General features: G+C 40.7%; 1 protein-coding gene across 6 annotated transcripts; it reads left to right on the top strand.

Moving 5' to 3' along the window:
• Positions 1-2,989: 2,989 nt before the first annotated feature.
• LOC120728274 (programmed cell death 1 ligand 1-like) lies at positions 2,990-8,756 on the top strand. 6 transcript variants are annotated; one of them, XR_005694670.1, is made up of 5 exons: positions 3,004-3,321; positions 3,488-3,870; positions 4,068-4,127; positions 5,778-6,116; positions 7,859-8,756. XR_005694670.1 is itself a non-coding variant. In XM_040023073.1 (3 exons), exons 1-3 carry the CDS (start codon positions 4,827-4,829, stop codon positions 7,987-7,989), a joined length of 525 nt encoding a protein of 174 aa, XP_039879007.1. In that variant the 5' UTR covers positions 4,173-4,826; the 3' UTR covers positions 7,990-8,756. The 6 variants fall into 6 exon arrangements, 1 of the variants encoding a protein (XP_039879007.1); XR_005694672.1 differs by lacking the exon at positions 3,488-3,870 and having other exon boundaries at positions 2,990-3,321; XR_005694671.1 differs by lacking the exon at positions 3,004-3,321 and having other exon boundaries at positions 3,348-3,648.
• Positions 8,757-15,330: the final 6,574 nt, after the last annotated feature.

Genomic DNA, 15,330 nt, shown 5'->3' on the forward strand with positions numbered 1-15,330 from the left:
ATGCACGGGAAACAAAAAAGTGCATTAGCTGTTCCACAGCCTGTCAGCCACGACTTGCGCTGGAACCAACTCCGACAAAAAGTCCTGTTGTATGCTTTTGACTTCTCCTTCGTTGCCTGGGTTAGTTGAATTTCGGGCTTGTCAGGTCCCAACTCTTTAACTTGCAGTTTTTCTGCCATTGTCCTTCTGGCAAAAGGGTAGGTTAGAAGCGATCTAACCGAATTTGGGGGAGGCTGTGCCTCAACCGTTAACAATACCGCTGCCATCGTCTCTCTCTGACCTTATAGCTCACTTAGGCTACTGACTGAGGTAAAATTCTAGAACAGCAAATCTTCGCGCGTTTTCTGCAGGGGCGCAATTTTAAGCGCCCCCAAACCATTTAATTCAGCGACGCTGATAGGTCAAATATTTATTATTTTCCCCTGGCAACCATTTAATGATAGGCTATTTCGCTGCATATCAAGGGCGCTTTGACGAGCGCCCCAGAAGAAGAAAAACACCGTTTGTTGGTTGAACTTTAATGAGTCAGCTGGTGAAAATGTTAAAATACGCCTGGCTGTATATGGGCACACACATAGTAAAACTATCATTGATGAATTTTTTAAAAATATATATTTTTACTCCTCCACATTTGGGGGGGCGGAGCCCGAGCGCCCCCTATGGGCCAGCCGCCACTGGGTATTGATAAGATTTTCACGATTCGATTCGATTTTCGATTCTGTTTAACGATTCGATTCTTCATCGATTCTCTTATCAATTCTTATTAAAAAAGGAGAACACTAAGGTCGATTAGCTTAGAACTTTGTTTTATATCTTCTCTCTTTGAACAAGATAGAAATTAAGAGTAACATGGCCTTACAAACCCAACAGTGAGATCTTAAGAGATCCACAGCTCTTCGATGGGTGCTGCTCGGTGACATTCGTCTATCCTGAAAGGAGACGCTAGCGATAGACTGCAGCGAGAACTGCTGGCATCTGAGCCAGACTCTGTCCGTCTCTCTCATAACGGTCACCTAAATGCACAGTAATGGCAGGTTTTGTAATAAGGCAGATCGCACTTAATATACACTGTTATATACACTATAATATGCACTGTTAGTTGATTATTTACCTGCCGCATTAACGGGAGAGGACGTGCAAACGTTAGCGCTGCTGCTGGGTTGAGATTCACGAGGCCGGAGCGGAATTAGAAACATGACATTCATTTAAGGTCATCGTGTGTTTTGTGAGCAAATGCTTTTGCATGTACGTAGTGTTTCCTCCCTTAAATGAAATATCTGCTTTGCAAGTATTGCAAGTTGCCCTGTTGTGATCCGTTCTCATAAAGTATAACCAAACTTTTGAGCCTTTGAGCCGCTTAGGCGCCAAGTTTCCTGCCAGGGAAATGACACTCCGCAACGTGGTGACGTCATTCGGGGCGACTGGAATCGATAAGGGAATCTTTTTACAAAAAAGGCAAACAATTCCAAAGAATTGAAACAGTGGGAACCGGTAGATTGTGAAGTAAAAAACATTGACTTTGATCATATAAATGCACACAAACACATCTCTACACACATATGCAAATGCATTATATCGCCTGAAAAAAATTAAGCTAACTGCACAGTGTGGCCTTGAGGCAACAAATGAAAATTAACAGTTTTACTGTATAAATAAATTTTAAAAAGTAGAACAAACAATCGAATATACTTCTTAACATATTCGTGCACTTACAAGTATTGTTTATATTCTTTTTTTCACTATAAAGATGTAAAATAGTGATCTTTATCTTACCTACCAATGGAGATTTCTCTCATGTAGTGCAGCTTGCAGTCTTTTTCTAATTGTGTCATGAACTTCAAGATTTTCCCTGATCACTGAGGCCTGTAGAGTCTTGTCCTTTATTCTGTTTTGTGTTTGTACAGGAGGTCACGACCTTTTATTAATCAGACCAAGATGATCTAAATTCACAAACAGAGTGGGGCGTTGTCTCTGCACATCTGTTCAACCTGTTTTATGGAAACAAGTTCACTTCCTGTTGCTTTGTGTATCTACTCTGGTCAAAAGAATCCACGCTTCACGTCCACAATTCCTTTTTATTCTTCTCACAATCACGGCGCACCGTGAAAACTAGAAACAGGTAAGATGCTATCAATATGACATCCATCCCAGCCACTTACTTCTTTTCACAAAGTGCACAAGTATATAACACATAAACATGAGTACCAAATAAAGAAAACAAATAGAAAAACTATAACGATCTCAGACGCTCTTCTACTGTTGTCATGGCAACCCACACACATATTTCAGCGTCAGCTACATTCATCAAGATTTCTTACTCAGACATGTGATGGGCACTGCAGATATAAGACGTGTCTGTATAGACATAACGTCAAAGGGAGATAACAGGAAGTTGGTCTGTGCTTACTTGGGGCACAGTGCAGTTTACCCACAGATTTGAACTTGTTGCTTTCTAAAGAACTGTTTTCATTTTTCAAAAAACGTTTCTTTGTGTGGAATAAAACTTCCAAAACTGTTTTCCCATCCTGATGATCAGAAGAGTGTTTGAGGGTCTCAGAGACCCTTCAGAACAACATTAAGTGTTAATGACCTCTTTTAGCTGTTTAGTGATTACAATCATGTGATTTCCAGGAAGTGCTGCACCTGATGCATGTCCTCTCTCCCTGCGGACTATTTGCTGCTGCCTGTCTCTACACGTTTCCTCTGTGTGTGTGTCTGCTGCTTCTTTGTCCTCACTGTAAACAGATGTACTGAGAGACTCCTGCTCTGATGTTTCATAGGAAAGTCCAAACAGCCTCACTGGTTCTCCATGAAGAACAAAGATTTGCTCTCTGTGGCTCCAACACAACTTAAAGACAATCAAACTGGACAAAGTTCTTCAGAACAGCTGTGCAGGAGGTCATGACCTTTGACTTTATTCATTAGAACAAGTTTATTTCAATTAACTGACAGACAGAGTGAAAGGTTTTCTCTCCAGGTTCATTTCCTGTTACTTTAATTCGTCTGTCACTTTGCAATTGTGGTCGACTGTGGGTTGAATGGTTTTGCTAAGCAGATGTCTGCAAAACAGGAAGTCAAAGCAAAACGATAGACAGGTTAGTTCAGCTGGTTGTACACAGTCGAGTTCACCCACGCAGTATTTTAATTTACTATTTTTTCTAATTGCTTGTGTTGAATAAGCCTTCAGTAGGTTCCTTTTGACCTACAGAGAAAGCAGATGGATTATACCAACCTCACACTTTTTATCTTTATATGGATTTTTGTTGCATCCTGATGATTAGAAGAGTGTTTGAGGGTTTAACAGATTTCCTGAGAACAACAGTAAGTGTTTGCTGTCTTTTTCTAACATCATTTTCAGTGTTTTAGGTAAAAAGTTTCAGTTGTCATGGTTACAGTTTGGTTAACATCCACCCACAAAAATGTTTTAAACAGAAAAACTGTTTCAAAAACGAGTGAGACTTCATTTAAAATGTCATTTCCTTTCTAGCGGACGTTAAACATGTAAATCCTGAACCATGAAATCATTGCTCGATAATTTTATTGGTCGACGTCACTTCAACGTCACTTCAACGTCACTTCCGTACGAGACGTTACACCGTTGAAGTGTGGAGTTTGACCGAGCGGCTGAACGACAGATCTGTTCTAACAGTCAGTGACTTTCAGCTTTATTTTAAACCTTAAATTTAAACTTGTGTCGTCAGATTTAAACTCAGGTTCAGTTATTCGGTGAAAATACCGACAGACTCAGACATTTAGGACAAACTAAGAGTCAGATCAGCAGCAGCAGAGAACACGGACATGTCTGCTGTAACTGCGTCACTCTGCTCCACGTTGCTGATGTTCGATGAGGCTTCATGTTTGTCTCTGCGGGTGAGATTTAACTGTTATAAAACAAACTGAGTGTCACTCTGGTTAAATTTGTTATGTTTGTCAAATAATTGTTTTTATATTGATTTAGTTTGTCTGTGTGTGTGAAGGAGACGCGAGGCTGGGTGGGTCTGTGTGGACGTCCGTGTCTGTGTGACAGAGACAAAGAAATCTAATGTGTGTGTTTTATTTTCTTTCAGATTTTCCACCCTGGTGACCACAGAGGCCTTCGAGGGTTCCAGACGTCCTTCAGAACAACAGTAAGTGTTTTCTTTCTTTTTCTAAAACTCACTTTCACTCTTTTAAGTTAAAAGAAAAGCTAAAAAAATCAGTTTGAAGGTTTCACTTTACAATTCACCTCCATAGAAAAGGAGGAAACTTAGCAGAAAACCTCAAATTCTAAAACTGATGAGTCTTTGTTCTTTAATTGGACAGCACTGGATGGACTGGTGATTTACAGGCTACTGGTTTTGTAAACTGGTGCAGGCTGCTGTTGGTTCTCAGGTTAGTCAGAGTTGTTTCGCGGTGTTGTTTGATAAGCTGCTCGGCAGACCTCCAACCTCGGAGCTGAAGCCTAAATCGCAGCAGGAAGAGGTGCAGCAGGATGTGAGCTCGAAACTTGCTGTGGGAAACAAACTCTGTGCAGAGACAAAACAAACTTCTGCTTCAAAGACAAAAACGGTTCATACATGACGACTGACACGTGAAGCAGGTTCAGATTTTTCCTGCGAGGATGGTTCAAGAACAGAAAGAATAAAACTTTCTTTCGACTTCACCTCTTCTGGTGTGACGCGCTTGTTTCTACTCGACCCCGCAGTGCAGCGTACCAATCGTCACAACGACACAACTTCCTTAAAACAAACGTTCCTGATCCAATTGCTTTCTTTCAGCCTAAATTTTAATCTCAGGACAGACTGAGACATTTAGAACAAACTAAGAGTCAGATCGAGAACCCGGAAATGTCCGCTGTAATTACGTCATTCACTTTGATGTTTGCCGTGTTCGTCTCTGCAGGTGAGATTTAACTTTGACATAAAACAGGAAGCATTGGCTGCATATTAAAAATATTTCCCTGAGAGCAATTTCCATACTATTCATATTATCAGCACGCTTCACTGTATAAGTGTTTATACAAAACACAGCTACTGTCATGCACAGTAATCTCCTCATTTACTGTAGATACTGTTATGAATAATAAGGGTCAAATTTGGAGTTTTAGGTGGAGGAAGCTGAAGTTCAGGTGTAGTTGTGCAGTGTGGGGAAAGAGTGTCCTCTAAAAGAGTCCCATAATAACCAGTGTTGTGAGCTCCAGTAGATTTGTTTTCTTTGTGTTCAGGCTGTGATCAGCTGACCTGCTGCTGCTTCTGATGCTTTTCTGCTCTTTGTGGATTAAAGCAGCTACAATCTACAACATATAAGCAGGAGTGAAATAATCCTAAAGAACAACATCTGCTTGAACTGGTGACTCTAACATCCTTCTAGAAACAAGTCCTGCATTTGGGCACTTATTATGAAGCCTAACCTAAACTGAGAAACCAAATTCAAATTCAAATTTTATTTGTCACGTACACAGTCATACACAGTACGATATGTAGTGAAATGCTTGGACAACTGCTCGTGACCTAAAGAAAACAAAAAAGGAAAAGGCTATGAATAAGATAGGAAATAAATATGAAAAATTAAAAAGGGTAAATTTAACTAGGAAGGAATAAAATATAAATTAAGGTTAAAAATGAAATAACTGTACAACCATCCACCACTGTCAAATCCAAATGAGGATGTTGTCCCAGCTCATCAAATGTTTAAATTAAAAGTGATGTGTTGGTGTGTTTTTGTTTGTTTGGCTGCTGTAGAAGTGAACCGTTGTAATTTGACCTTTAACCTTTCTCCTGTGTTGTTTCCTCTTTCAGACCAGAAAACCATCACAGCTGAGTGTGGACAGGACGTGACTCTGACATGTCGAGCTCCAAACAGCATCAACAACATCATAGTTGTAGAGTGGAGCCGAGCTGACCTGGAGCCACAACATGTTCTTTTGCAACAAAATGGGCAGTTTGATTCAGAGGGTGAGCATCCATCTTTTAAGAACAGAGTGGATCTACGGGACAGACAGATGAAGGATGGAGACGTGTCTTTGATTCTGAAGGATGTGATGATTAATGACACTGGAACATACGACTGTCGTGTTCAGAGACAGAGAGAAAGTTTAAGTCTCATCACCAGTGTCTACCTGCATGTTGATCCTCCAGGTGAGTGAGTAGAGTTCAGTGTGTGTGTGATCAGAGGTGAAGCTGCTTCCTGGTTGCTGTTTACTGATTATAAGTTGGAAGTGATTATGTTGTTATCGCAGCTGGATATGATAGCCAGCTCTGCATCCTGCTTTTATTTTCTCTCCCTGTGCCGTCTGTTCCCAAACTCACCCACACAGCACATGGTGATTTTACAATCTCGGGTAGGATACTGTCCGTCCAAAGTCCAAGTTCCGGTGGTGGGCAATTTCTATTAGTTCCTAATGACTGAAAGTGATCAGTGTGTTGCAGGAAAATGTAAGAAAAAGGTATCAAATATACAAAAAAGGTGCGCAGTAGTCTGGAGTTCTGTGCCGCTGCATACTACCATACGAACTGCCATCTTGTCCCACTAGTTTGCTTACAGAGCAAGTAGGTCCACGGAGGATGCCGGCATCAACACCTTTCACAGAGCACTGAGCCAAATGGAGATCAGGAAGAGTTATGTTAGGATTCAGATCCCCTCTGCCACCTGCTCTTTGATCACAGACTTTCTAAGCACCCTCAGTCAGTCTGACCGACCATCTGTAGGGGATCACACTCCTCAGCCTGTGTCATTTTTATCTTGAAAGGTGCTGTACAAATAAACTTTTATTTACTTATTACTGAGGTGTTTCAGGCAACTGACTAGGATGCCTTGTGGGCGCCTCCTGGGTGAGGTGTTTTGGGCATGTCCCACAGGGAGGACGCCCCAGGGTAGAAATAGGACACGCTGGCGAGATAATATCCACCGGCTGGCGTGGGAATGCATTGGTGCTCTTCTGGAAAGGCTGGAGGAGGTGGCTGGGTCGGGGCTTTCCTGCTTAAGCTGCTGCCCCCGCACCCCAGCCCAGGATAAGTGGAAGAAAATGGATGGATTCTTGGAATCTGTCACCACCTTCAGGTTTCTGGGCACCCATAACTCCACTGATCTCACCTGGACACCAACTCCCAAAACCCAGCAGCAACTGCACTTGCTCTTGGTCCTGAGAAAGAATAAGCTGGACCAGAAGCTGCTGCTGGCCTTCTGCTGCTCCTCAGTGGAGAGTGTGTTCTCCTGCTGCCTGGGTGTTTGCTACACAGGGTCACAACTGAGAACAAGGCTGCACTGAGGGTAATCACCACTGCCCAAAAAGTCATTGTCTGCCCTCTGAAACCCCTGGGGATAATCACTCGATCCTCCTGTCTCAGGAAGACCAGGACCACCACAGGTGACCCTTTGTTCCCCGCCCACCACCTGTTTGACCCGCTGCCCTCTGGTTGACCCCTCAGGTCTATCAAGTCCCAAACCTCCAGACTCACTAACAGCTTCTTCCTCTCGGCCATTTGCACTGTTAACCAACACTGTCCCTCCACATCCCACTCTTGCAGACCCGTATCACCGATCTGAGCCATGGTCTGAGTACCTCCATCATCACTCAGGCAAACACACATGAACTCTATTCAGACAAAGTCTTTTCTTTGCACTACTTTAAAGCACTTTGCTGCAACTATGTTGTTCTCTAATATGTGCCTTTATCTTGTTGTTATAGATATTTCTCCCGTTTGCTATTTATTCCTGCTCTCAGCTATTTATATTTTATTCCAGCACATTTGGTGTGGAGCACGCACAATTTGGTTTTACGTGTTCAACCACTAAAAAGAGCTATTCTGTTCTGTTCTATTCCTGTTTGTTTCTTATGCTTGTTTTTTCTGAACACCTCCCATCTGTTTCTTACCTGCAGGTCAATCAGGATGGAAAGTCGGTCTGTCAGTGTCTGCTGTGCTTCTTGTTGTTGCTGTTGTTGGATTTTTGATCTACAGAAAACATAAACAGCAGCAGAGGCAGCGTCCTGATGAACTGCAGCCTTTTTGAAATGTCTCAGAGTTTTTCTCCTGCTGCTGTTCAGACTCTGTGTTGTCAGTGAACATTGAGGTACAGACAGAGGATCTGATCATCCAGCAGACAGACATCAAACACGCCCAGAGTTGGTTTGATGTTAAATTCCTCTGATTATCATCAAAGCTGTTCAGACTGTGTTAGTGTGTCTCTGTCTGTCAGACACTCTGTGAACTACAGAGACTCAAAAACTGTAAGGCAGAGATAAAGTCAGTACATAACAATAAGATATTCAATGAAATGATTCAGAGTTTGTTATAAAATTGTATTTCAAACACATCTTATCTGTTTGCCATGTCGATTGCACATCAGGTTCAGTTTGTTCTCCAGCTGTTTCCTTCTTACTTTGAGCCACAGTGAGTCTCACAGGATGAAGTAATGATATCAGTCATCACTCAAACATTTCAGAAAGCTGTGCTTTTTCCTTGTCCTCAGACACTTTGGTTTATTTACCTTAGAGGTGCAGATTTCTCTCTCACAACACCGCTCACACATCACTTCAGCCTGTGAAGTGATTTGTCTTATGTGGCAAATGTGTTTGTTCATTGTTTTACAAACAGTATTACTGAATGTTTTTCTTAATTCAGTCTTGATTCATTTGTTTTCTGTCTGTGGAGCTTTATGTACATTTGAAGTTTTCTGACTTGTTGAACCAGGTGTATGGCCTCAAATTGTGGTCATAAATATTTTGTACTTGTAAATCAGGATTTGTATGTGTAAAAAGAATTTGTGTGTGTGTGTGTGTAAAAAAATATTTGTGTGTGGATTTAGTCAAAAAATACGTGTGAAACTCTTCACTCAAGTTTCAAGTTACAAGTACGAATATTGACCCTGTTTTTCTTCCTTTCATCTCATTGGCCAATGTCATGTCAATCACAAATTTAACTATCCAATCAAAGAACAGGTGGGTTTGGCTATTGGAGGGGTGCTTTATGGAGCTTCAGGTCCTAGAAGGGAATAAATGCCCTTGTACATGCCAGCCCAGCGTTTTCCTTCATCACCACGAAGGAAAACAGTCTGTGGTGGTCTCAGTTTGGTGATTTATGTGTCACAGGTTTACATGCTTAATACAGGGACCTCCAGAGCCTTTTCAACAGCGCTGCGGACCTAGGGTGGGGGGGGTGGGGCAGTATTGTGGAAATGACAGTCTTCACTATTGGGATGGTTACAAATCTTTCTTCGTTATGAATTAGCATACATGTTTTTATTGAACATTTGAAGAACCAGCAAAAAAACAAACTCTTGTAGAGGACATAAAGTCAGAGATAGAAAAGACAAGGAGCAGGTGCATCTAGTACAGGTAGAGCTGCTGCAAAAACCCACAGAGCCCAGCAGCCAGCAACAAATTCTGGATCCTTGGCTTTTAGTTAGCATTAGCATTAGCAGCACATCCTGCGTCCGATGTGAAAGGACCTTTATGCTGCGCACTGTGACTCACAGCAATGGTCCCGGGTCAGCCCTGACTTTGTGTTAAACTAATCCTAAAGTAATAATGTATTTCTAACCACTGATATACCACAACTTTATCCTTTCAACAGCTGCTGAAAGTTAGGGGACTAGCTTCTATCGGATATTTATATAGAGATCCTCCAGCTTCAAACTGTATCACCCTTCAAGGACCTGAAGCTCCATAAAGCGCCCCTCCGACAGCCAAACCCGTCTGTTCTCTGATTGGATAGTTAATTTTGTGATTGACATTGGCCAATCAGATGAAAGGAAGAAAAACAGGGTCAAAATTTATACTTGTTACATGAAACTTGAGTGAAGAGTTTCACACGTATTTTTTGGCTAAGTCCACACACAAATCTTTTTTTACACACACAAATTGTTTTTACACATACAAATTGTTTTTACACATACAAATCCTGATTTACAAGTGCAAAATATTTATGACCACAATTTGAGCCCATACAGGTGATGCAGAGCTGATCTGACCTGGAATCAGTGCAAACAAACCACTGAGCAGGTCTGATCCAACCTCCTGCAGACTATGTGAACTACAGTGTTTGTTCATCTACATCTTCATCCAATGTTGTCAGGGAAACAAACAAACGTTTCCTGTTTTAGCATCTTAATCAACCAAAAAGTAATGTGACTTAGTTTTGTTAAAATTTCTGCTTTTGTTGTAAAGCAGTAAATTTGACGTTTCATGGATAACAACAATAATTATACTTTAGCATTAAAAATATAATCTAATCCACACATTAATAAAAGTTGCTGTTATGCTGCTAACCTGGGTCAAATGTATCCCGAGGTTTTAGGGTGTTTCAACCAAACAGTATCAAGTACGTGAGTTATGAGGATCCTTTTGTTACAACAAGCAAAGCTGTTTATTTGTTTTGAAATGTGCCCACACATTTGAAATGATTGGCACTGTTTTGCTTTTGAAAGAATGATGTATGAAACTCCATTTTTGTTTGTGGAATGTTTTGGTTTATATGAGTTTTCTTGTGAATTTCTCGATTATTGAGTGAATGGATTAGTTGCTAAGTGCTAGAAAAGTGTTACAGTTATGCAACACTCTGAAAATAGAGCTACGCAGCGCTCTTTACAGCAAGCTGAATGCATCTCTCTCTCTTTGCCTCTAATCTCTTCCTCTCAGGTCTTGTGGTCCCTGTGCTATCTGTCATCCAAAGCACAGTTAGACTCGTGGACACTGTGTAACTGCTTTCTATGAGAGTGTCACATCTGTTCCCAGGATAACTTTGTAAGAAGCGCATAAATAAAACTCAGCTGTCTTTCACTGTGAATCCTTTTGCTTCCTTGCAAGTAAATAAATGCGTTGAAGCTCATTACTCTGAGTGTCTCACTTTATAAGATAATTCTTCTAACAGTACCTTAATAACTTTGGTCTCACTGTTTAGCCATTTTATTTTATACTTTCACAGAACTGGCTCTTGAGCCTGTGGGCTGCTTGCTGTCTGTAGCATCATCATGACACCTGTCCAGACTGTGTTAGTGTCACTCTGGGAGCTGCTGTGTCTGTTCATCGGCAGGATTTTCATGAAATTAGTTTAAAGGAAGAACAAAACTGTTGTTCATGAAGTTCAGTGTTCTCACTGATTCATGATATCCTAATCAGTGAGTGCGTTTGTTACAGAATAATTACAGATACTGAGCCAACTGACAACAGAAACACTTTGTGATGATGAACGTATAAAATACTATGAATTATAGCTCAGCAGTACTCTATGTGATACTCATTGAGTTACAACAGACAAATGGATCATGAACACTGAGTGTTAGAGTGCAGTGTCATAAAACCAAACACACAAATGTGTTAAATGTAGCTGCAGAGTCAGACGTTTTCTTTCTTGCATCAATGAAGCTTTATTTGAGTCTCCAATCCCCCCTCTTTTGTTTATCCTTGTCGTCGTTGCATACTTTGTATGCAATTACCTAATACTTAAGATTTGCATATACTGGCACTCAATGTTTTAATCATTATTCGGCTGATTAACGTGGCTATAAACGTTTTTGTTTAACCAGCTGATCTTGATGCTATGTGATGTAGAATCAGTCCAAAGCAACTTATGGACAGGCAGGAAGATAAGTAACAAAACATTCAAATAACTTTGAGACTGTCCCCGTGGGATGAGAATTAGAGTGTGAGAGTGCTAACTTATCAGCTAATGGTGATTATCTTTGTGTGTCATCCTCCACCCACAGACTGTACATAGACTCTGTACAAGACAGATAAACTCCATTTCTCAGTTTGTATGTCAGCACCTTTTTTTTACTACACAAAATCTCCTTCTAACTAAAAATGGGAAATATATGCAAGCTGTATTTCATGAGCATCACTTTGATCTGTATTGTATGTCTTAAACTATGTAAAAAAAATTCTGTATGAATACATTTGCTGGTTGACAGCTTTTGCAAGAGCAAGAGACTCTGGAAACCTAAAACTTGGCTGGTCTGTGGATCAGCAAAGTACAGACTGTAATCAAACTGTACTTTTACTGCTGACTGTGTTTATGAAATATATTCATTGTCTCTAGAATAAACAGCTTATAGTAGAAATATTACAGCCTGATCAGAAAGTAGAATGAACTCTGCAGTCAAAGAGTCCAGATCTCATTGTAACTCTGACTATATCTGAAATAAAGTAAACAACCATTTTAGCATGAACAGTACATGCACAGCATGCCAAAAGAAACTGAAAGCATCACTGTTGATCTGCTTGTATCCATGTTAGTGTTTAAAGTCCAACACCTCCCTCTAGTGGCCACATATAAACATGTGTGAGGATGGTGTGAATGTAAAATGTGAATCATAGTGTTCCAGTCAGTCATCAGTGTGTCTCTGCACAGCTGTAATTAAAATGTGTTCAGAGGGCCTCAGTGTCTGAATGGTTCCAGTTCAGCTCCATAACAGCAGCGTCCCTGGTTTGATTCCTGTGTTTCAGCTCATATCTGCCTCTCTCACTGAGGGGACGTCCACTACATGGACATGGATTTGTTCATCAACCAAACTACAGATCACTGAGTGCAGAGGACATCTGATTTATGCAATGAAGTTGAATATGATGCTTTTGGGCATCATAGACATGAATTGTAATCTCACTGGTCAAATTTAGATTATGTCACAACAGTGCACAACTTAAACTTTTTTACATGTCCAAGTCCTTGTACATAAGTTTAAAAGAACAGAATTGTGATTCATTCATTTTTGTTTCTGAAATAAAATTGAAGTGTTACCTTTAGATGTATGTTTACATTATTTTATAACTTCTATTGTTAAAAAAGGAAAAAAGTCAGTTACCCACCTCTGTGTTTGAACCAATAGAAAAGCTAATGCTCAGAGGAAGAGGGCGGGCTTTACTTGGTGTCAGTGACAGAAATGAAAAAAAGCTCAAATGAGTGAGAAGGACGATGAAGGAAACATCTGTGCTGTGTCTGCTCTGTAAGTAGAATCTCTGTGTTTGTTTGAATTCTTGTACTTTGACTGTCTGCTCTCCTGATAACTGATGATGGAGGAGAAGACATGAAAAACAAATCAGGCTGAATTCAAGTTCAAACACCACGAGGACCAACTGCAGGTCTGAACTGACTCTTTATCTTTGCTCAGGAGTCGAGGAAACACTGTAACTTAGCAGCGTCATTAATATCAAGTTAGTGGTGAAAAAAAACTTATATGTGTTAAGTAATGTTAAAGAACACAGAATGAAAAGCATTAGCAGATATGTTTAATAGAGCACACATAGAGGTTTTTTGCGGTTTGTGTGGAGTTGTTCTTTATGTTCAGCTCAAATCAACCTGAGTGTCGTTTCTCTTTAGTTCTGATCTCACTGCTGAGCTGCTCAACAAACCAAGGTCAGTAAAAAAATGAAACAACCTTTTATGAAGCACTGACATTGCAGACCAAAATTGTGCACATCACTATCCCCTTTGCTGTCACTGGGTCATGCTCTTGGTGCATGCATGCCTAATGGCACAACTCATTCAGCCAAACAGGGTGTGAGTGTGGTAATGTTGCTGACATGGGCATCCTGTGGCTGAGAGAACAGAGCCGCCGACTGAAGTCGGAATGACTTTTTCAGTCACTGGAGAATTTGAGTGTGATTAAGCAGGTCAAGAAAGGTCACTAGAAATGGCATCATACAGCACTTGACCTCACCCCCAGTGCTATCCCAGTCTGTTTTATTAAGGACATCAGCGGGTGCTAGTCTCCCTTTACTTTATCATAATGGTGGCAATCCATCAGTACACCATTTAGTGAGGCTGAAAAAGAGATGAATAACATGATGAGCTCTCTGATTACATAGAGAGTATCAGCAAGAGACCTGAGCGAGCTCTAGTAGCCACACCGGAGTACTCCAAAGCAGCTGCTGGCACTGACTGTAATCCAGTATTCGGCACGCATAACATGAAGACCTGTTCTCTCTTAGGACAACAGCTTGTTGTCCAAATTAAATTTAAATATCTGCGTCTCATCACCCCGACGCTTTATGGCTCCAGCGTAAATCCACTGTGGTCCTGCCGGAGTCCGCTTGAGTTGTTATTACAAAGTGACATGGCAGCATCAAGCTCCAAGTGAGACCAGGAATATATAGGTCTGCTCCAGCTTTCCTGAGCTAGGAAAGAAGGTGACTGGACTTCTTTAACTTAGATGAAGACATTTTGCCTCTCATCCAAGAGGCTTCTTAAGTTATAAAAACCAGCAGGTGAAGAGTCTCAGATATTTAAACCCTGTTAGTTGTTTTTTTTTTATTAACATTTTTGATATGAAGAAAAAGACAAAAAACAACAACAACCCACAAATAGACAACAATACAGCAAGGGCAAAAACACAAAAGACAAAAGATTACACTTGAACAACAAAAACACTACTTCAACACTGGTAATAAACAGAAATACAACGCTTAGGTGGTGGACTAAGTTATTCAAGTTGTTTACAATCAATCAAAAATAAATGTGTTTTACCTAAAAAAGTTTGCCACACATCAAAGATCTTATTAAGTTTATCCTCTAATACAGGGGTGTTGAACTCAAGGCCTCGAGGGCTGGTTTCCTGCAGGTTTTAGATCTCACACTGGGTCAACACACCTGAATCAAATGATTAGTTCATTACCAGGCCTCTGGAGAACTTCAAGAGATGTTGAGGAGGTCATTTAGCCATTTGAATCAGCTGTGTTGGATCAAGGACACATTTAAAACCTGCAGGACACCGGCCCTCGAGGCCTGGAGTTCGACACCTGCTCTAATATATAGCTGATCCTCTCCATGTGCAGCAGAGCAGTCAGTTCTCTTAGCCACATTTTAATTGAGGTACAATGTCAGACTTCCAGAGTTATTATATAAGTTTCATAGCAATTACCATTCTGAACAAAACTGTAGTTTGTGCAGCAGAGCTATAGAAGAGAAGAGGAAGAGCCAAACAACGCAGTTACTGGGCCCGGCTCTGATGTGCAGTTGTACATATCAGAGAACAATTTAAAGATATCCAGCCAGTAATTGTACAATTTGGGGCATGTCCAAAATTGATGCATAAGACAGCCTTCTTCAAGTTTACAACGATCACGTATCGGACCAATAGAAGGAAAAATCCTCTGCAATTTCGTTTTTGGATATTGAAGACTGTGAAGCATTTTGAATTGAATTTACTGGTGTTTATAGAGCAAGAGTGGATCCTACACAGATTCCTCTCTCACACCTCATCTCCAATTTACAAACCCAACTCTTCCTCCCATGCCGTCTTCAAACAGTCAGATTTAAAATTCAAATATCCTGAAAAAGCGTTCACAAAGCCAGAAACCAACTTTTTAGAACCCGGGAAACCAAAGAAATGAAAAAATTGGTCCCTCTTCCTGAAAAG

Source organism: Simochromis diagramma, unplaced genomic scaffold (genome assembly GCF_900408965.1).
Source record: "Simochromis diagramma unplaced genomic scaffold, fSimDia1.1 OVJJ01000341.1, whole genome shotgun sequence".
Taxonomy (NCBI): domain Eukaryota; kingdom Metazoa; phylum Chordata; class Actinopteri; order Cichliformes; family Cichlidae; genus Simochromis; species Simochromis diagramma.